Below are 20,607 nucleotides of genomic sequence, written 5' to 3' on the forward strand. Positions count from 1 at the left end.
TCTGCTGAACACAAATGAAGAATGTGCGAGCAAATGTTGCCTACTGCCTGATAACTTCGAGCTTCTGACATATATACATGTAACACAATGTCACGGATAATGAAATGGGCAAATCAATAGAGGCGTGTAGCTTTTCTTGTCCTACCCTCTTGACGTAAAAAAGGAGCGAGAACTTGAGGATTCTGTACTATATTGCATATAAGAATGAATTTACAATCTCAACAGAATTCAGGAGGGTCATTTCGTCGGGGTGTAGATTTACATGTCATGCAGAGGTGCGTTTAATCAGTTGCCATGGTTACTCCAGGGAGAGTTTTAACGATGCCCAGGCATTCCTTCAACAATGTTTTTGCTTGTTCACTTTTTTCAGACTCGCAGAGCTCAACAAGTTCATCCTCAAACTTGGGCTCTGTTCTGTCCGTCAATGGAAAGTCTCTATACAGTTTGCTCAACTCAAGAAGGCACTCTGCAGCAGCAGTATGGACCTGCAAAGAGGAGACGAGTCAACTCGTGAGGAATAAGGTTGTCTCTGGTGGCTAACTGCTAATCACAAACTAAACAGAATTTCCAGGAACGGGTCTATTTTACCATCTGCACGGATGTAACCTGATATTATGGACTATCCCAGGCGATTCCATACAGGCCTTGCACCATTCTTATATGTTAACGTATGGTATGAGTATTTGGGAAAGAAACACACACCAAGTTTTGTTGGCCATTTCTTACCCCAGCAATCACTGGGAGCTGCTCCTGGCCATGGCCATGCAGGGAACAGTACCAGCATATTGCTGGTCTTTCAAAATGTCACTAACTTAGCCTCCATGATTTGCTACACGTCAGGTGTGTGTAATTAAGAACCATAGAGGGAGATTAAAAGAAAAGGTGGGAATGTAATAGGCAGTGGTTTTTAACCTTAACAAAAACACAGTGGATCCTATCGGTCACCTGAATGAATTATCTGCAACAATAATCTTGCTTTCTTAAAGGCTTCTCACATGAAGTACTTATACATTTTGCTAATTATTGGTTTGAACATGCTTGTTTGACCCATGACAATCCATCACAAGTAAATTACAGAACTTCAGTGCTTTGGAGCTACAAAATCACACTTCAGTTTCACTGAGCGAAAGTGAGATTATGATCATTCTTCTCATCATTCATGGCCACAAGCAAGCATAGACAGTGTTACATCAAGAAGACTGCTAAACCATGCATTAAACACCCTCAACTGAAATATCAAAATATTTACTGCTTTCATTCTATAAACATATAGGACTGAACATAATATATCGAATGCCAATGTTAGTTATTCAATAGTAGGAAGATGATATGTTATCTTCTAGTAAAAGTGCTATGAAAATATATCACAACATCAGGTAGCGCGCAGGAGACAGAGAGAAAATCACCTGAGCAATCTTAATTAAGCGTATTGAGTCTACTACTTTTGCCGACACCAAATGAAATAGCTGGAAAACAAATAAATAAAAGGCTTGTCAGGAGTAATGGAAAAAGGAGAGCAAATGCAAAAGCAGAATATAAAGCCTCACAAACTATAGGAGTATAGGAATACCTCCTGAACCAAGGAAGCTGTGTCTTGAGGCCATGTGTCACTATCATCAGAACTCTGAAACTTGCGGCACAACTCTTTGACACATGAGAAGGATGACAATTTAACTGTTCATGAAAAAATATAAGCATTAAACTGACAATTTTCAAGCATCAAAGATAAATAATTTTTCAACGAACTCAAAGAAAAGTATTCTATGCTGTGCAGAATATATTACAGATCTTGCATTGAAAGTCATACCCTGCCAACTCTCCTCAGGTGAGAGAGAATTCAATATTACTTCTAAAACATTTTTCTTTTGACTGATAATATCATGAGGAAAGGCAACGCTGATGCAAGACGTGGCACAATTGAGCACTTTATCTAGAGAAACGGAGGCACCTTCGCCTTCATCTTGTTCTGTAGAAAAAAAGACATGCACAAAAGCTATAAAAGTGAAAGGAGAACTCAGAGAAATAGCTGAGCATTATATAATATGATCGCATGTGTACTATAACATAAAGTTAGCATAGAATTATCTAATCAAGTATTGCAGTTCTCTGTGTCTGCAACTTCCCAATTTATTAAGATAGATAGAACTATATATTTTTAGTAAAGTTGAGGTTTCACTTTTGATTCCAAAAGACAATGCAATCAGTGTTAGTAAATTTATCAATTAGAGTAATAACATTTCATAACGTCCATTTTAATCCTACGTCTCTCTTAGTAAATAAAGTCTCTCTATGCGCTACATGGAGGGTATGAATGTATTATTGTGGAGGTGCCTTATCAAGCTATTCTCGAAAAGGTCCTTGGGACTCAAAATTGGTGTTGCCTACAAAACATCCATAATTGTGAGAGAGCATCAGACAGAAGGGATGTTTCTTGCATGATTACAAGTGCTAGAGGAAATGACTCAATTGTATTCCTCCAAACCCTAGAAGGGTGGGTAATATAGTAGCTATACATGGGCCTCTAGATGGGCCTCTCAATCTATACACCAACAACAAGAATTGTAATTTAAGCATAGCCACTAGCTGAATGCATTAAAGGAGCTCAAAATGACAACTGACCAGAACAAGCGGATGTAGTAGTTGAAGACGAACCCTTAGCCTTACAAATTACAGATTGTTTGCAAACCTTGTACAGCATAGGAAAAACAATATTGAAAAATTCTGGATCTCTGAATGCTGTGATCACCTGAAAAGTGATGAAAGAAAGAAGAAAAAACCTAAGTACATGGTACCAATTATAAAATTCTCTAAGAATAGCCTATAGGCCATCAAATTGCAAAACATGTGCTCATAAAATGGCACAATAGGAGAATGTGTCTCTTTTGGGAATCATTAGTTCATGTATATATCTACTGTCTAAAAATGTTAAAAGAATTAGTTCATGTACATATCTACTGTCTAAAAATGTTAAAAGAATTGATCAAATTTCATATAGCACGGTTCACCAGAGGAATATATTATGTATCTCCCTAGGATGCTTTGAGTTAAGAGTTTAAAAGGATCTGATAGATGCTTCAGGCTACTTCACAATTGTTCTTGAAAGCTTTTTCCCAGGACTCGCCTGTTGAGAATTATTGAAATACTTTTAACATGATTAAGTTACAACCTTCATGAAAAACCTAAGTTCGATAATTACCATTATGTAACAGTCGAACGACATTCTATTAAAGAAAATGTTGTCTGCTAAAAAAAATAAATGGTAGGTCAACAAAAGGTAAGGGTCCAATAATTAGATGAGGAATGAAGAAAAATACTTTCTGTAAACACAAGAAAGCTGCTTCCCGGTACAGTTTTGTTTTCTTATTGCATGCAGCACAAACAGCATCTAATATACCACTTGGCAAGCTGGAGTCTTCTGCTTTTATAGCGGCATGACAGCAAGAACACAATGAAGCCAGTGCATCCAGAATAGCATCTTTTCCCTGTTGAAAAATATAAGGAAACAAAATGAATGTATCAAGAATCGATAAAGGTCCAAAAAATGTATAAGCAGGCCACCCAGTTATCATTCCATGAACAAATGAAGGGTAGCGTGAGATACCTCCCAGAATCGACCTGGCAATTCTTTCAAAAGTGATTCGAGAATATTATGGTGGTGAGCTGAAATGGATTGTCCAAGAACATCACATAGCTTCTTCGTAGCCTTGGCTGACTGCAAGGATAAGGATGTACAATAAGCATATTACAAGCTGCAGGAATGTTAACTGTTACTAATCTGATATGCATATGGACAGGAAATTATGAAACAGAGACTGTACCTTTATTTTACCAGCCCATGATGATGATGACATGCAATTACACAAAAGAGATACAGTTTCTGGTAAATACAGTGTTAGGGTTACTCTTTCACTACTAGGAATATCCTCCCAAAGTTCTTCATATAAGGCACTGGTGTCTTTGTCATCATCAAATCTGAAAAGAAGTTCTGTTTATACACATGGAAAGGTTTCTTGTATTTATACGATCATGAACTAAAGCATTATAAATATCAAAAATTAATATCAGAAGTAAACTCCGCCTATGCTGACTGGAAGACTCTCTCTCCTGAGTCGTATCAGCATAGCCGGTCCCAAGCCCGGGTAAAGGAGGAGGGTTGCGTTAGGTTTTGGCAAACCAGCATAAAAAATAGCCACTCTAATGGATTTGAAACCCACAAGAAACTCGTTGGGGCGTAACCCTCTTAGCGACGCGCTACATCGGAACCCGGGTGTGGTGATAAATGGGCAAGGGCCGGGTCGTCATCCCCCCAAGGGCGCGTCGTATCGTGACCTGGGTACGATGATAAGTGAGCAAGGGTCGGGTCGTCACCTGAATGGCGCGCTACATCTACGCCCGGGTGTAGTGAAAAATGAGCAAGGGTCTTCGCACTTCCCTCGACGGGTGCGAAGGGTAAGAAAGCTAGCCGAGCCAACTAGGATTCGTATAGGTAGCTGGAACGTAGAGTCCCTAACGGGTAAGTTGCGAGAGCTAGTTGATGCAGCAATTAGGATGCGTGTAAATATTCTATGCGTTCAGGAGACTAAATGGAAGGGCCAGAAGGCGAAGGAGGTTGAGGATACTGGCTTCAAGCTTTGGTACACGGGAGCAACTCCGGGTAGGAATGGTGTAGGCATCTTGATTGATAGGAGCCTTATGGATGGAGTCGTAGAGGTTAGAAGGCAAGGCGACCGGATTATCCTAATCCGGTTGGTAGTTGGAGATTCGGTTTTGAATGTGATCAGTGCCTATGCCCCTCAGGTAGGCCTTAGTGAGAGCACCAAGATGCAGTTCTGGGAAGATCTAGATAGCATGATTAGTACCGTGCCTACCAGCGAGAAACTCTTCATAGGAGGAGATCTCAATGGCCATGTGGGTGCGACTAATGTAGGGTTCGAGCGAGTGCACGGGGGTTTTGGGTATGGTAGCAGGAGTCAAGAGGGGGAGGATGTGTTGAACTTCGCGTTAGCCTACGACTTGTTGATAGCGAATACCGTGTTTAAGAAGAGGGAATCCCATCTTGTGACGTTTCGTAGTGGACAACACTTAAGCCAGATCGACTTTATCCTTGCTAGGAGGGAGGATAGACGTGATTGCTTAGATTGTAAGGTGATACCTGGGGAGTGTGTTGTCCCTCAACACAAGCTTGTGGTGGCGGACTTTCGTCTTCGGGTACGTGTCCACCAGGACAAACGTGCCAAGATTGCGAGAACAAAGTGGTGGAAGCTTAGAGGGGAAGCGGCACAAGCGTTTAAGGAAATGATGCTAGGTGAGGGGCCTTGGGAAGAAGGAGAAGACGCAGATGACATGTGGCTAAAGATGGCAATATGTGTTCGGAAGGTGGCATCAGAGGTGTTTGGCGTGAGTAGGGGAGGCAAACAGGAGGGGAAAGACACCTGGTGGTGGAACGACGAGGTGCAAATGGCTATTAAGGAGAAGAAGGAGTGTTTTAAGCGCCTCCACCTTGACAAGAGTGCAGCCAACATCGAGGGCTATAAATTAGTGAAGAGGGTTGCAAAGCGAGCTGTGAGTGTAGCAAAGGGTAAGGCGTATGATGACCTGTATCAGCGGCTAGGCACGAAAGAAGGGGAGAAGAACATTTATAGGATGGCTAGGATCCGCGAGCGGAAGACAAGGGACATCAACCAAATCAAATGCATTAAGGATGGGACAGATCGACTGTTAGTGAAGGATGAGGAGATCATGGATAGATGGAGAGAGTACTTCGATAAGTTGTTTAATGGGGAGACGTTTTGTGAGGAGAATTCAGGAGGTAGAGATCGGGGAGGCTTTGAAGAGGATGAAGGGAGGTAAAGCGATAGGCCCTGATGGTATCCTCATTGAGGTGTGGAGATGCCTAAGAGATAGAGCAATAGTATGGTTAACTAAGCTTTTTAATCTCATTTTTCGGTCAAACAAGATGCCGGAAGAATGGAAGAGAAGTATATTAGTACCTATCTTCAAAAACAAGGGCGATTTCAAAGTTGTACTAACTGCCGTGGGATTAAGCTGATGAGCCATACGATGAAACTTTGGGAGAGGGTTATCGAGCATCGCCTAAGAAGAGTGACAAGTGTGACCAAAAACCAATTTGGGTTCATGCCTGGAAGGTCAACCATGGAGGCGATTTTCTTAATACGATAATTGATGGAGAGATATAGGGAGCAGAAGAAGGAATTGCACATGGTCTTCATTGACCTTGAGAAGTCATACGACAAAGTACCGAGAAATGTCATGTGGTGGGCCTTGGAGAAGCACAAAGTCCCAACTAAATACATTACCCTCATTAAGGATATGTAAAAGGATGCGACGACGTTTGTTCGGACATGTGATGGCAACACCACTGACTTTCCTATTAACATAGGCCTACACCAGAGGTCAGCATTGAGCCCTTATTTATTTGCTTTAGTGATGGATGAGATCACAAGAGATATACAAGGTGAGATCCCTTGGTGTATGCTCTTTGCTGATGATGTGGTGCTAGTTGACGAGAGTATGACAAGGGTTAATAGGAAGTTAGAGCTGTGGAGACGCACGTTAGAGTCGAAAGGGTTCAGACTTAGTAGGACCAAAACCGAGTACATGACGTGCGATTTCAGCGCGACTAGGCATGAGGGGGGAGACGTTAGTCTAGATGGGCAAGTGGTGGTCCAAAAGGATACTTTTCGGTATTTAGGATCGGTGCTACAAAAGGATGGCGACATTGATGAAGATGTTAGGCATAGAATTTCAGCTGGCTGGTTGAAATGGCGGCAAGCTTCTGGCATCCTTTGTGACAAGAGGGTGCCACAAAATCTAAAAGGCAAATTCTATAGGACAACAATTCGTCCGGCGATGTTATACGGTGCTGAATGTTAGCCTACAAAAAAGCGACATGTCCAGCAACTTAGTGTAGCAGAGATGCGGATGTTGCGGTGGTTTTACGGGCACACAAGGAGGGATAGAGTCCGGAACGAAGTTATTCGGGATAGGATCGGGGTGGCACCAATTGAGGAGAAACTTACCCAACATCGGCTGAGATGGTTTGGACATGTCCAACAAAGGCCTCCTGAGGCGCCGGTGCGTAATGGAGTTCTTGAGCGGGTCGATAATGTAAAGAGGGGTAGAGGTAGACCTAAACTGACGTGGGATGAGTCGGTTAAGAGAAACCTTAAGGATTGGAATATTTCTAAAGAGATAGCTTTGGATAGGAGCGTTTGGAAACTAGCTATCAATGTGCCTGAACCTTGAACTTATTTCTTTCGGGTTTCATCTCTAGCCTACCCCAACTTGCTTGGGGAAAAAAGCTATGTTGTTGTTGTTGTTGTAATATCAGAAGTAAAGAAAAATGCAAGGTTAATAAATGTGTCCTTCACATACCTTGACACAAAAATTACAGGGACAACCACTGCATTATATCCACCAAGAATATCTGCTGCATTGCTCAAGTAGGCTTTAATAAGAATTCCACCAGATAACTGATCATTTTTCCCACCAGAATGCAGAGAGGTAGTATCTTCAATAAGCTTCTGAGCCTGGGAAGGGTTAGCATATTTCAAAACAGTAGCACAACAAGACGCAAAGGCCCTTTTTGCTGCTGAACTCCTTTCCTCCAGAACAGCACTATACAGTAACTTCAGTAACAATGTTGAGAATGGTTTGATGTCAATCATGACCTTCTGTACCAACAAGGTGATGAAGCTAGCAACACCAACTCTGAAATCAGACAGAAAATGAATGAGACCATATGATTGTAGTGAGAAATGCAGCATTTGAGGATATCATGAATAAGATTTATGGTACAAGCAAACCTAACCTTGTATTTAAACCAACAGATGACCTAACCATTTGGGCCAGGCGAGGAACCAATATATCAAGTGAATTCTTGTCAACAACTTTTATACATATATCAAGGGTTTCCCACATTGGAGAATCTTTAGCCACAGCTATCCGCAAGCTTTCAAGCTTATCTGTTTTGATGCCAGCATTTCCTGCATGCATCTTGATCCAAATACAGGAGTAAAGTAAAGCATCCATGAGATATACACATGAACATCATCACCACCGGTCCTTATAAAAGGGAAACAAAATTAGCATACCTCGACGTAATTCAACCTTTGATCCTCCAGACTTGACAAACATTCAAGCATACAACAAACAAGTTCTGCCAGATGAGGCCGAAGGGCAGGCCCAGCACCCTAAAGACATTAGGAAGTCATAAGCTAAGAATAACCCTTTAGTGTATTAAATTGGAGATGGTAGCTACATAAGCATAGGATATTAACATATGAAATGCATAGAGAAAAGGTGCTATGATATTTTGTTTACGGAATATGTTAAAGTTAAAACACATATGTTGAGAAAAACTACCATAAATTTTAGTGAAATACTAAATCTACAATATAACTTATATTTATCTATTTCTGCCCTCTTTCTTCCTCTCCTATGTTTATTGTATGGTGGTTAGCGCTCGAGAGCACTTCTGCGTGCGTGCGTGGATGCGTGCGTGGGTGCGTGTGCGCGTACATGCATGCGTGTGTGTAATTAAAATACCATAGGGGATTCTCCTACTGTCTTTCACTCAAAAATATATATACAACACATCAAGGCAAATATGCAGCTCAACTTGCCACGTTTTACCATCAATATACCTTAGCAAGCTTCATCACCAAACTAATTGAGGCTTTTTGAACACTTGAAACTTTACTGAGTATGCCTTCAGAAAGCAAGTATGGCAGTACAATGTTCATTGTCTCATTTGCATCAGAAGTAGAAGTTAGTGACACATCACAAAGCCTAATTGTCAATGAGCTCACAGCTCGGCACAAACTGTCGCCAGCATTCCGCACAGTTTCCTTTATGTCATCCATTGCACGAAAGGCGGTTGTCCATATTTTTCTCAAATGCTTTGAAACCTTAAGACCAGTAAAGAAAAAGGTGAGTTATAATTTGCTCAGAAAGGAAACTAGCCAGATTCATATAGACACTTTAATATAGGCTGTGTCAAACGAAATAGTGAACTAACCAAAATTTCCATAACAGCACGGATAAATGATCGATACCTGACTATATCTTCGACCTTGGATGATGTCTGCAAGTGCAAGACAGGATGCTTCACGTGAGCTCCAAAGCCTTGATCCAGATTGAACCAACAAATCCTCTACTATGACATCGTAATGTTCATCTATTGCTTTTTTTGGATCTGAGACAATTAACTTCCAGATGTGTGCCATTGAATCCTAAAACGTGCAACCGGGACTATCAGCTCAGTGCCTCGGAGGAAATGCGCTATGAACTTATTAAGAAATATGTTATGGCATAATAAGAGAAAATATTAAAATAGTATTTATAGATATCAATGACAGCCAGAAAACTTTGTGAGAACTTAGTAGATTCCATAAATAGTTAGATTGTGCAAGGGTGCGCATTGATTACTAGAAAGCTATCATCGTGGTAGAAAGCTGATCTTAATGAGTTACATGCGAAATATATGCAGCAATTAACTAAATTTAATAGAGGTTTTCTAAACAACTGGAATTAAACTGAGGCAATCTTATCCGCAATCTGATTACAGGATAGAAAAGTATATAGCAGTATAATATAACTAACACAATGCTTACAGTTGTTAAGTTATAAGCTCAAACTTTTCAGGGTCTAACAAACCAGTATGTGAACATGGATAACTTATTACTAAATTGATGAAATCAATATAAAGTTAAGTTTAACTAGTTGAGCTAAATGGGGCATCATATACTTGGTTAGTGCCTCAGTTTCTTATATGAGATTACTTGGTCATATGTAATTTCACAAAATTATGTCACTCAACCAAGCAATTTAGTTTTGGCCGAACAGAAAAAGAAATAAGAAACATAGAAGATGGCAGATATGGTAATGGGAGTGCACACTTTGATACCTGGATGTTCTTGTCAGGATCGTATTGGTAACGGACAAGCCTAGGAATTAAGGCATTCAGATAAGGCTGAAGTGCCTCGCCAGCTTGTTTGGCTATCTTGGAAAATCCAAAAGCAGCACCCCTCTTGGAATTGAGAGCGGCCTGATAATTAGCTAGATCCATGAACTTGTATATGAGGTCAGGTTGCCCCATCTCATTGGCAAGGCTGCACAGCTCCTTGTAGGTGTTAAGTTTCCCTCCAGTAGGATTATTGCCAATTGCACCGTCTTGAAAGACCTCAGAGTCCTCCATCAACTAATGCAAGTACAATAAAACATAAATACCTTGGAATCAAAGCATAATCACCTAGGGATAAAACATACATCAAGAAAATCATGCACCTTAATAGCTTTTTTCTTTTTTGCGGCGCCAGTCAGTGTGTTCACAAGAGCATGAACAAGCTGCTCTTTCATAGATGCATCACCAAGCTCGTACACAATGCTCATGCCTTGGGATGCCAAATCTTGTGTAAGCTCATTTGGATCACCGAGAAGATGCGAAAGAGCTTCCTGTGAAAGAAACGGCATCTACATTTGTCAACAAGGTGGAAAAACTCTGGTGGGAAGAAAGCTTCAAATGTAAGAGTATTAGCACCCCTAAGCAAGAACTGTGCTAGCTGAAGAGAAGATATACATTTCAACAGTATATGCAAAAACCGTTCAGCTCACTTCAATCAAAAGATGATTTATCCTTTTTGGCACCACACTACAGGGCAATTTTTAAATTCAGGCATAGGGTGACATGCAAAACCTAGTACGAACTTCCAATTAAATCAAAAGCTAATGCAGGTTTAAGTGGACTGGCAGGTACATGCCCAATGCACTTACTAAAGTTAGTTTCCATGCCTAACCCACTTTAGATTACTATGCTAAAGTTAGCTTCTATGTCTATGACACTGTAGATTACTATCACTAACATATCATACAGATCAATCAGCATGGTATGGCGATCTACAGATTATGCACTGTGGTAGTATAGATAAAAGTAAAAAAAAATGTATGATCTCTGTAATAATCTATGTATCTTAATCTTGATTGGCAGACCTGGATTTGCGGAAGTAGTTCTAGGATCTTCGGATGTCGACCGCAGTACATTGTTAGAGAGACCAACCAGACAGTACCGGCACATCGTTCTTCTTTTCTACTGCTAAAAATTAGTGTCTCAAACAACTTTTTAATAATTTCTTCTCGGGCCATTCCGTGTGCTTCTTCACAACCACTTCTTTCATAGGAGTTACTCGAGACTAGAGGCACATCACTAGTAAGGTAGTTTGTTGCCTGGGAAAGGGAAACAAAGTTTGTCTCCAGTATCACATCTGCTGTCACAGGAACTTCTCCCCATATGAAAGATAGAGCCTCCCCAGCAGCAAAAAGAACATCTTCTACCTGAACAAGCATAATTTTAATATATTTCAAAGAATAGTATTATGTTAGCTGCAAAGTTTGATGTTTCGTGCCGCTACCTTAGAACGTGAAAGACTAAAAATCAAGTCCAATGCATTATTAAGGTGCAGAAAGGATATCTCATTCCAAGATATGTGCCCCAATGATACCAGAATTTTCTGAATAGCCTTAGTATCATTTTCAGAAAGCAGCTTAGTCAGCTTTTCATGCAGAATAGTTAATAGAGCACCTGCAGGCAAATATAATTAAAATAAATAACATCACAGATCATGGATACTGGATAGCATAGCTCATATGCAGTAGAGATCTGAGTAGCAAGTTTAACCTGTTGAAGAATTTTGGTTGATGGAAGGCAGCACACAACGGAGACCAATATGACCAAGAGATACCATTGCAACGGATGCTAATGCCGAACCTTCAGAGTCAACAACTTTTACAAGAATATCAACTACATTTTTTACCATTTCTTCAGGTATCTGCACATTCACTCATCAGTACAACAAATCAAACTAAATCGAAAAATATAGAAAATTAGGTGTTCATAAATGATGTACTCAAACAAAGTTTCCTACGGCGATAAGATGGCAGCCAAATTGACTGAATCATAGAAACTTGTGAAGTGGCCAAAATTAACTCAAAACACTTAGAAATTCGATATTTATGCCCAACTTGTACAAGTGTTTCAGACAGGTTCAATCTAGTTTGGCTCGCAACTTAAGAAACTGTGCTAAATTTCATATAAGGAAACAGCAAACAAAAAAAAAATCAGTAACAACAAACTACAAAGTTAGGAGGATGGAAGCAAGATGAACATACATAAGATTGCTTCAAACAACCAGCAGTTAGATATCCAATCGCACATAACACTCCATGGTAATTTTCAAATCTGGCACAATTCATCAAATAGCCACATGAATTAAAAGTTACATGGCAATACAAAGGACATGGCACCAGTGTTGAAATTTTCATTTCATACCTTGTTGGGCGGTTTTGATTAAGTGTTGAAGTGAGTTCGGACAGAAGAGTTAGTGCGGCAGAGCTTGAAAGAGCTGAAGAAGCAATACCAAGCAGACGCGAGGCAGCTTCACGAGCATCAGAATCAACATGACCCAATATACCTCTTAGCCACTGTATGCGGTCTGCATACCGCAATGACACCATCTGGAAGTTATCAAACAATAAATTTAAAACAGTCTGAGGAAAACATGAAGTTTCTTTTAATAGATGACATCAAGCAGAAACCTTTGGTTCACGAGAGTAAAGATCAACCAATGACTTCAAGGCCAATGCATGCAGTTCACTAGACCCTTCATATGACATGGCATTTTCTAAGATGATACACATTTTTGCTACCGGGGAATGAGATGGATCGTCTTGCACAAGATCTGGGCTATCACTAGACTCAAAGCACTTCATCAGAAACTTGATCATTGAAAGAAATGTTTTTGAAGCAAAAAGCATTTTTCCATTTGTCTGGTCATCAGAACATAACAACTGTGGTCTCTGATGGCAGATATAATTTAGCATCTCTGTAACATCAGGATATTTGAAATCAGCAGATCCCGCAGATGATTGCCTTGCATCGTTTAGAAGATTCAGACCAGCTAGAGCCATTTCCCTGGGACAACACAACCAAATAAGTGAAGGATATAAATTGTTAAACATAAATAACTTATAAAATGCATGCCCTGAAGAGATGTGCTAATGTATCAGAATCATAATCGAGAAATTTCTTCAGCATAGTAGGATACGTGCATGGTACCAAATGCCAAAGCAAGATCATCAACTATTCTCAATTCATTTGACAAGGTCAGAACTGAAGGAAGTCGCTACTTTTATGCATCTAGAGGACATGAGAAGCACTTCTTGAGATCAGCAAGAGGACTTTTACAACATTGAGTCAGGTGAACAGTTATTGATCCAGTATGTTTTACAATCGGAATTCAATCTAATGGTTTTACTGACTGACAGGTATGATAGCAAATCTACGATAATATATAGCATCACCTCATAAAAGGACAATAAACTCTTATTACTCAATTTGCTATTGCAATATTTCCTAAAAAACAAATGCTAATTGCATGCATAGCTTAGGAAGACAGATGAATGCCACCATGACATGCCAGGATATACAGTTGAGCATACAATGCAAGCAACAGTCGGACACTAAAGAGTCACAGATACTAAAAGCACAAACCACGTTATCACAATTGATGTTAGGAAACTTAAAAAGGGTGTACCCAGTGCTGAAAGCTCACACACCAAATGGGGTCTTGGGAAGGGAATTTACACTTGGGGTTCTTGTGGAAAAAATATTTACAAAGTGATGTGGACTACAAAAATTACGATGGGTGGCCCTAGTAGTATAAGTGGAGAAAAGTATCATGTCAAGATAAATCTTTCGTAACCAACCTTATGTCCAGTTTCATATCTGAGGCCCCAGTCATGCAAATGTACCGGCTTGGGCAGTGCTGCGTACCATATAATGTTGTTGCCCATCTTATAGCAGAAAACCGAACCTCACTTTCCTCCTTTAAGAAAAATTCATAACAAGAATGTAAGATCAGACAACTACATAAAGTTCAAGTTAAGAGCATAGCATCCATTGGATTTAGGCCCTTAGAAGTAAAAAGATATTCAATTTGGGAATGATGCAATAAAAAAATATGATGCTGGAGGCCCATGTATCCATAAGAGTTCCAACTATCATAAAACCACAAGAATAAATAGCCACCCCATAAAAACTCCCCATACAGAGTATGACCATTGACCAAAGGAGCCATCAGTGATAACTCCCTATACAGGGCGTGTTTGGATCCAAGGGCTAGAGCTATTTTTAGCCTAAAATAGCCCAAAATAGCTCAAAATCTCCAAACATAAGGGCTAGTTCTTGGCTATTTGCAAATAGCCTACCTCAAAAAACTATCCTACCCAAAGGGTGATTATTTGGGCTATTTCAGGTGGAGCCCACCATAGCAAGAGAGGTAATAGGGTTCCAATGATTGGGAAAAAATGCTTTAAAGGCTAAATAGCTCTTGGATCCAAACATGTCAAGGGCTATTTTATTGGAGGGTTATTTGCTTGAGCTAATTAGCTCTAGCCCTTGGATCCAAACACGGCCACATAGTATGACCGAAGGAGCCATCAGTGATAGGTTGTCAGGCTTCACATGCTAAGAACACATCATTGTCATTTTTCTTAAGAAAATGTGGAGGAGAATTGCTCCAATGATGAGATCTAAATTCGGATTTCAAGTCATAGTTGAAGGATCAATATGTGACTTCTTACAGAGGTGACCACGCATCCTGAAAAAGACAGATAAATATGAGACTAGTGTGGACAACATGCTGGTAAGTCCTCCAGTATGAGGCTACCAACATAAGGACCCTTACTGTGTTTCCCCCCAAATGTATGGGCCTATGAATTTGTTCACAAAATAAAAGGACCCAGTGTATGGCAGCAGTGTCCCCGTACAGGTAAGAGCCAGTTTTCGGGTACCATTTCTCGACCATTCAGGCAATGCACTCATGATGTCTCTCCCCTTGGATCGAGCTTTTGAACAAAAAACAAGAATCCAAAAACTTGCCGTGGACTGTTAAAGAGATGGTCAGAAATTGTTTGAGAGCAATTCTTTGAATTTCTAACATGTTTATGCATCAAAATAGTAGTAAGAGATGGTCAGCAAATCAATCTGATTGGTGAAGCTGAGGTGCTTCTGTATTTGTATGAACTTGGTTGTTTGGCATATCACTGGCACACGTTATATTAGACTATTAGTAATAGCTTTACAACTGGTTCATGATTTTTTATCTATTATTAAACTAAATACAGCATGGAGTTTCCTGTACTTTCCTAAAGCAAGGACTCAGATTTTGATCTTGCAACTCTCACACTGAAGGTAATTATATCTGCATTCACAAACTATCACCAATAATGACACCATCTATGTAATCGTGATAATAAAGGATTAGCATGATAGTAATTTGAGAAGCTACGACAAAAAGAACAACTTTACCGCTTCACAATTTTCCAGAAGAAGCACCTCAAGATTCTTCAGTACTATCATTGAAGCACCCTGATATCAAGGCCAAGAAAAAGAGAATGAAGATAAAAGATAGTTCTCCAATTAAAGCTGGGGAGACATAAGATGCATAGAAATCATGGTAGAGTCATGAACTCATGATGCAGTAAACAGAATAACAAACTATGCAAGAATGTTATAAAATGAAAAACCCAATATCCACTTGGTATTGGTTCTCTTCTGGATGGTGGCAAATCTGTGTTTTTAGGTTGTCTATTCCTAAGGTTCATGCTAGAGTGTCCTGCAAGATGAACCAACTGCATTATAACGTATCGAAGCTCACATATTACTTGTGAGCAATCGTATGAAGCGTTGCCAATACACAATATGAAATGCCATTGGATTGATGTATAATTGTGAATCCTAAGTATTAACAAAGCAATCATATTAATTAATCAAGTAAGGTTAAATATGAACTTCACATCCAAAAAATTCCCCTTAATTGACCTGGATGCCAAAGGCGTGACAAATCCATACTAAACCTTTTGGAGGCAAGGTCCAAAGCTTAAACAAGTCATTGCCGCCAATCCAGCACATAGCTTGATTGTAGCCAGTTTTTGACCATGAAGCATTACAATTTGTCCATGTACTGAATTGACAATAAGCTAGCATTTCAAGCTGTATCAACCACCAAAATAATTGGCTGTACAGAATGATCAATTGATTAAATTTCAAAATCATCACTGCAAAAATCTTCAGTAGGTCATGAAAGCACACTTTGGAGAAAGCAACATGCCCTTAAGAGTTACCTTATATGCTGTAGCAAGGGATGTAGCCGCCTCCTGAATCGTCAGACGAAGAGATTGATCCTCCAGTCTCAAAGCAGTAAATAGTCTTATAGCCATGTCAGTTTTATCGCTGCAATGGAATAGAGTTGCAAAAAATCATTCATTAGAACGCAAATGAAATGAGAGCCATGAAAGTTTAAGAAAATATCATGCCTGAATAAATTTGGCATTCGAGAAGCCAGCAAACCGATAGCCTGGTATGCAAATATTTTGGTATCTCTACCTGTAGAATCTGGAGAGAAAATCAACAAACTGTTCAATATTTCTCCATTCAATATCAGAAACTTAGTCATAAAAAAGATCCTACTCCCAAGTAATTGATGCGGGAGTGGGGGAATCAAAGATAAACCACATTTAGATGAATAGAAAAAGCAGATAAGTAGTTCAAAGACCTGTCTCTGTAGTGGAAGAACCATCAAGGGAGCGCAATATTCCACTAAGGATAACTGGACCAATTAACTTTAGCTGGTCGGTTACTGCCTAAATTATTACATCATTCATATCAGTTTAAAATATGGTAAAATAATTAGCATAGGTGGCAAAACTAAAAGCTTGAACAAAATAAGCCACTAATGCTAAAAGTTAAGCTATTCGTTGTTAGAACACACAAAGTGCACATACATGTTTGAAAACCCAGACAGTGAACTCCATTCCCAACTGCTTCAGCCTTGAAGTAGTTCCACTTCCTACAGGCATAGAGGTACAATGAAAGATGAGATGAATTAACGAACAAACATAAATTGTGAAGTAAAGTTATTGCCCTGTTGTAACAGCAAAAAGGATGGTTCTAATCATAAATTAAATGTAAGCTGGAGAAATAGAGTAGTTGGTAATAGGTTCACAGGAATACGAGTTCACAGCAATAATAATGAAGATCAAGTAGTAACTCATCAAGGCCAATGAAACTGCTTTACAAACCAAGATGAGCATGATCCTTGAGTAGAATAGCATGTTGTGTTAGACAATGCAGTTTATTTCATATGACTAGGGGAGACAGACAAACAAAACAAGGTACAAACATTAACAAATGAGATGCAGTTTATTAATGATATATAAATATTAAATATGGAAAGACTACAGTTGCCAACAACAGAGTTTATTAAAATGCAACAATTGGATAACACAAGGGACAAGACCAATTAGACACAAAGGAAAAGTAAATGGTAAAGGGATACAAAAGTGGACACCATAGATGCAGCCAAAGATACATTGAAGTGTGTGTGGAAATGCATTCACTGCAGCAATTGATCGGCAGAAAACACCCATAAGCCGCATACGCAATGAAGCATGTGCTGGGGAAACTTTCAGCTCTGCAGCTATATTTTCTGCACCCACGGAACCTGCCTCACCAGAGAACATTATCAGAGAGCAAGGCTCGAAACAGAATATTTATACACAAATTGAGAGAGAGCAAAAGCAAAGGGGTTGAAATTCAAACCACATCGATCAAGATCCTAAAAAGTAGAAAATGCATACCATTGAACAGTGTGAACAGTTTCTTGATGAGGTTGGGATCTTCTAAATTCACAGTTGAAACTTTGCGCTTTAACAACTCCTCTCCTTTCCTAGAAACTGATTCTTGACTACGTTGAAACAGTGGTTAGCATCATTGTCAATCCACATAAAAATTCTGATATATTTTAGACAAAATTCTGAAATGGAATACCTATCTGAAGCAGCAGATAAATAAAGCGGGTAGACAATCTCAGGTGCAAAGTTCATAGCTTCAATGACATTCAATATTCCTAGCTGAAGAGATTGAACAAAAAATTCAACCATGAGAAGGCCAGGTGCATTGTGCAGGCAGTACACTCAACAACTAAAATGTGTATGTGCGCTTGTCCAGTGCAGACATGATTACACATTTTTTGTATTACCTTTCTTGATGCAAGTATGTCACCTTTTAGTGGTAGTTTTCCAGTAACACGATCTGATTGTGCAACTGAAAGTCCTGATGGACATCCAATACTGTAGAATTTGACAGCATTCAAATATCCAAGTCTCAAAATTTGTTGTGTACATTTTACTCAATTTAGCAAGGAATACATACCCCTGAGGTGGTGTTTGATACAATAATGTATGGAAGCAGAAGTCAGCAAATACTAGACCGTCACTGGATTCAGTTATTGCTTGATATTTTGAAGCAATAGCGTCATCCACCTTATGTATGTTACATTCACCGATAGCCTGGCCAACAATAGAAGAAAATTCAGAAGGGAAAAATGCTCAAGTGCTATAGAATGTACGCACACCAGGGCAAAAAGGCAGATAAAATACTTCACAGCTTGTTAAAATGTGATCACTCCAGTAGAGACATGACAAACCTTTGTCGCAAGTCTCAAGATGATCCCTTGATTCTGAGCTGGAACATTTGATATATTGGTCAAGAAATCAGGCGCAATGTTTCCTTTCTCCTGGTACAAAGCGGTAAGCGGATACAGTTATCTTTTGCAGAAATGGTGAAACAGCTCTAGATAAAATTAGAGATTAACAAAGGAAAAGAGAATACATCTGTTGGCAGGCGTTCAAATGCCATCTCAATATATACAACACAGAAGTTTCGGACAATTGTTGAGGAAGCGGATTCTGTATAAATCTTCCATAAATCCAGCATCGGCAGTGGAATCTCAGGTCTGTGCTTCACCCTTTTGTTAATGTGGCTGAGAATTTCCATGACCTGACCAAATCCAAAAAAAAATGGTATCACACTTATTAGCATCAATCCATAAAGCATGCATAAAACATCAAAATTTAGCTATGTTCCTTTACCAGAAAGCAGCCACATGTAGTACCACTACTGAGTAACAGGGCAGAACCTGAACGGGTTTAGGATACTATAAATCAACGTTTAGGCACTCCTCAAATGCAGGATATTATAAGATCAGTGTAGCACACCACCATGGGTGTTCTAACTGTGTAAGCTGCTAATGGTAGCTGAGGATATGCAACTCTTGCGAGCCATAATTGACCCAATTTCGCAGATAAAAAAAAACTTATGGAAGCTATTGCCGGTTGCCGCAGGTAAAATTAAGTAGCAAACCCTCAGTCCTACCGCAGAAACTGAAATTTCATCACCGCGTGAGCAATATGTGACATCCCGAAGGAACAAACTAATCTAACTGAAGAGGAAGAGCGTCACCCATGGCACACACTGAAATTCAGATCGGGTATGCGGCTGGAAGAGGAGGACGAGGCGTGGTCTGGTGCGCTTACGAGCTTGCGGACGGCAGGCGCGGGGGAGGCGAGCGAAGTGATGGCGTAGGGGAGGACTCGTAAGAGCACCGGCGCGAGGCGGGCGTCGTCGGCGAGGGCCAGCCGCGTGAGCATCCGGTCCAGGGCGTCCAACCTCTCCGCGTCCGACTGCTCCGCGGCGGCGGGCGCGGGCGCGGCCGACGGCGACGGCTGCTCCGCCATTTTCCGCGCTGGTGGGTGTTGGAGTCGCCGCCTCGCCGGCGTTCCCTTCTTCCGGCGCAAGAAGGTGAGCAGGGGAGTCGATGCTTTTTTTTTATAACAGTACCTGTATTAAACGATAAAGAAAACGCACACCCGCACCGTGCAGGTACACGAACCAACTGGAACGTTACAGAGGGGGACAGCTGTCCCAACTTTTTGCACAAAAGACTCTAACAAAAAATAAATTATAACGAGATCCACTGGATCTTCTGTGCCACCTGACCACCACCACCGTTGTCCTCCTCCGTCAACGCTGAAGCCATGGACGGAGGAAGAAACTGACAGCAGCACCACCGAAGCTAGCAGAAACCCTGCAATAGATGAACTCCATGAAGTGACCTCGGTCGGGGACGCACCCCGGGCTTCTGCAGCCATGGCTCAATGCTTCGCGCCGACAAGCAATAAGAAAGAAGCACCGAACCATCCACCTCAACGCCCACGAACCCACAGCTTCCCCTCTGCGAAACTCTACCGACGCACGAACCGCCGGAGAGCAGCTTTCAAGAAAGAGGTCAACAAGAACGGAGAACGAACCTGCTGCTGCAAGTCGCCACCCCGAATCAAGAGACCCCTCCCTCACAGGCCTCTCACCGGCGCGGAAGCGAACACCGGCGAAGCGGAGACAAGGCCGGAGGGACTTATTCCACGGCTGCGCCGCCGCCGTCGCCTCGCCGACGCCGCCCGGAAACCCTAGCCTAGATAACCTAGAACCTAAACTACAACCTAATCTACACCGCCCAGTAGAAAACCGGAGATCCCCTTGCATCCGAGGCCCAGAGGGCCACCGGAGACGACGGGGATCACGGGGAACTCCCCTCTCGCCTCGCTCAGGTGTAGCAGACGGGAGGAGAAGAAAGGGGAAAGACGGAGGCCAGAAAGTGTTTGAATGGGGAGTCGATGCTAGTCGGGTTCGAG

At 40.8% G+C, this 20,607-nt stretch overlaps 1 protein-coding gene across 2 annotated transcripts; it reads right to left on the reverse strand.

Moving 5' to 3' along the window:
• Positions 1 to 24: 24 nt before the first annotated feature.
• LOC120685502 (proteasome adapter and scaffold protein ECM29-like) lies at positions 25 to 20,567 on the reverse strand. Of its 2 annotated transcripts, XM_039967466.1 has the most exons (35): positions 19,453 to 20,567; positions 18,749 to 18,916; positions 18,564 to 18,653; positions 18,290 to 18,426; positions 18,117 to 18,207; positions 17,906 to 17,988; positions 17,716 to 17,822; positions 17,427 to 17,579; positions 16,861 to 16,925; positions 16,632 to 16,719; positions 16,393 to 16,471; positions 16,201 to 16,309; positions 15,386 to 15,445; positions 13,783 to 13,901; positions 12,613 to 12,988; positions 12,347 to 12,531; positions 12,187 to 12,256; positions 11,696 to 11,846; positions 11,430 to 11,599; positions 11,011 to 11,352; positions 10,309 to 10,476; positions 9,929 to 10,222; positions 9,078 to 9,254; positions 8,667 to 8,930; positions 8,115 to 8,213; positions 7,832 to 8,016; positions 7,396 to 7,731; positions 3,819 to 3,972; positions 3,602 to 3,712; positions 3,315 to 3,482; positions 2,620 to 2,746; positions 1,808 to 1,966; positions 1,571 to 1,674; positions 1,407 to 1,466; positions 25 to 485 (listed from the first exon to the last, which is right to left on the reverse strand). In XM_039967466.1, the coding sequence occupies exons 1-35, from the start codon at positions 19,651 to 19,653 to the stop codon at positions 282 to 284; spliced, it is 5,454 nt and encodes a 1,817-aa protein (XP_039823400.1). In that variant the 5' UTR covers positions 19,654 to 20,567; the 3' UTR covers positions 25 to 281. The 2 variants fall into 2 exon arrangements, with proteins under 2 accessions (XP_039823400.1, XP_039823401.1); XM_039967467.1 differs by lacking the exons at positions 17,906 to 17,988; positions 18,117 to 18,207; positions 18,290 to 18,426; ... (1 more) ...; positions 18,749 to 18,916; positions 19,453 to 20,567 and having other exon boundaries at positions 16,632 to 16,715.
• Positions 20,568 to 20,607: the final 40 nt, after the last annotated feature.

Source organism: Panicum virgatum, chromosome 8N (assembly GCF_016808335.1).
Source record: "Panicum virgatum strain AP13 chromosome 8N, P.virgatum_v5, whole genome shotgun sequence".
In the NCBI taxonomy this organism is placed as follows: domain Eukaryota; kingdom Viridiplantae; phylum Streptophyta; class Magnoliopsida; order Poales; family Poaceae; genus Panicum; species Panicum virgatum.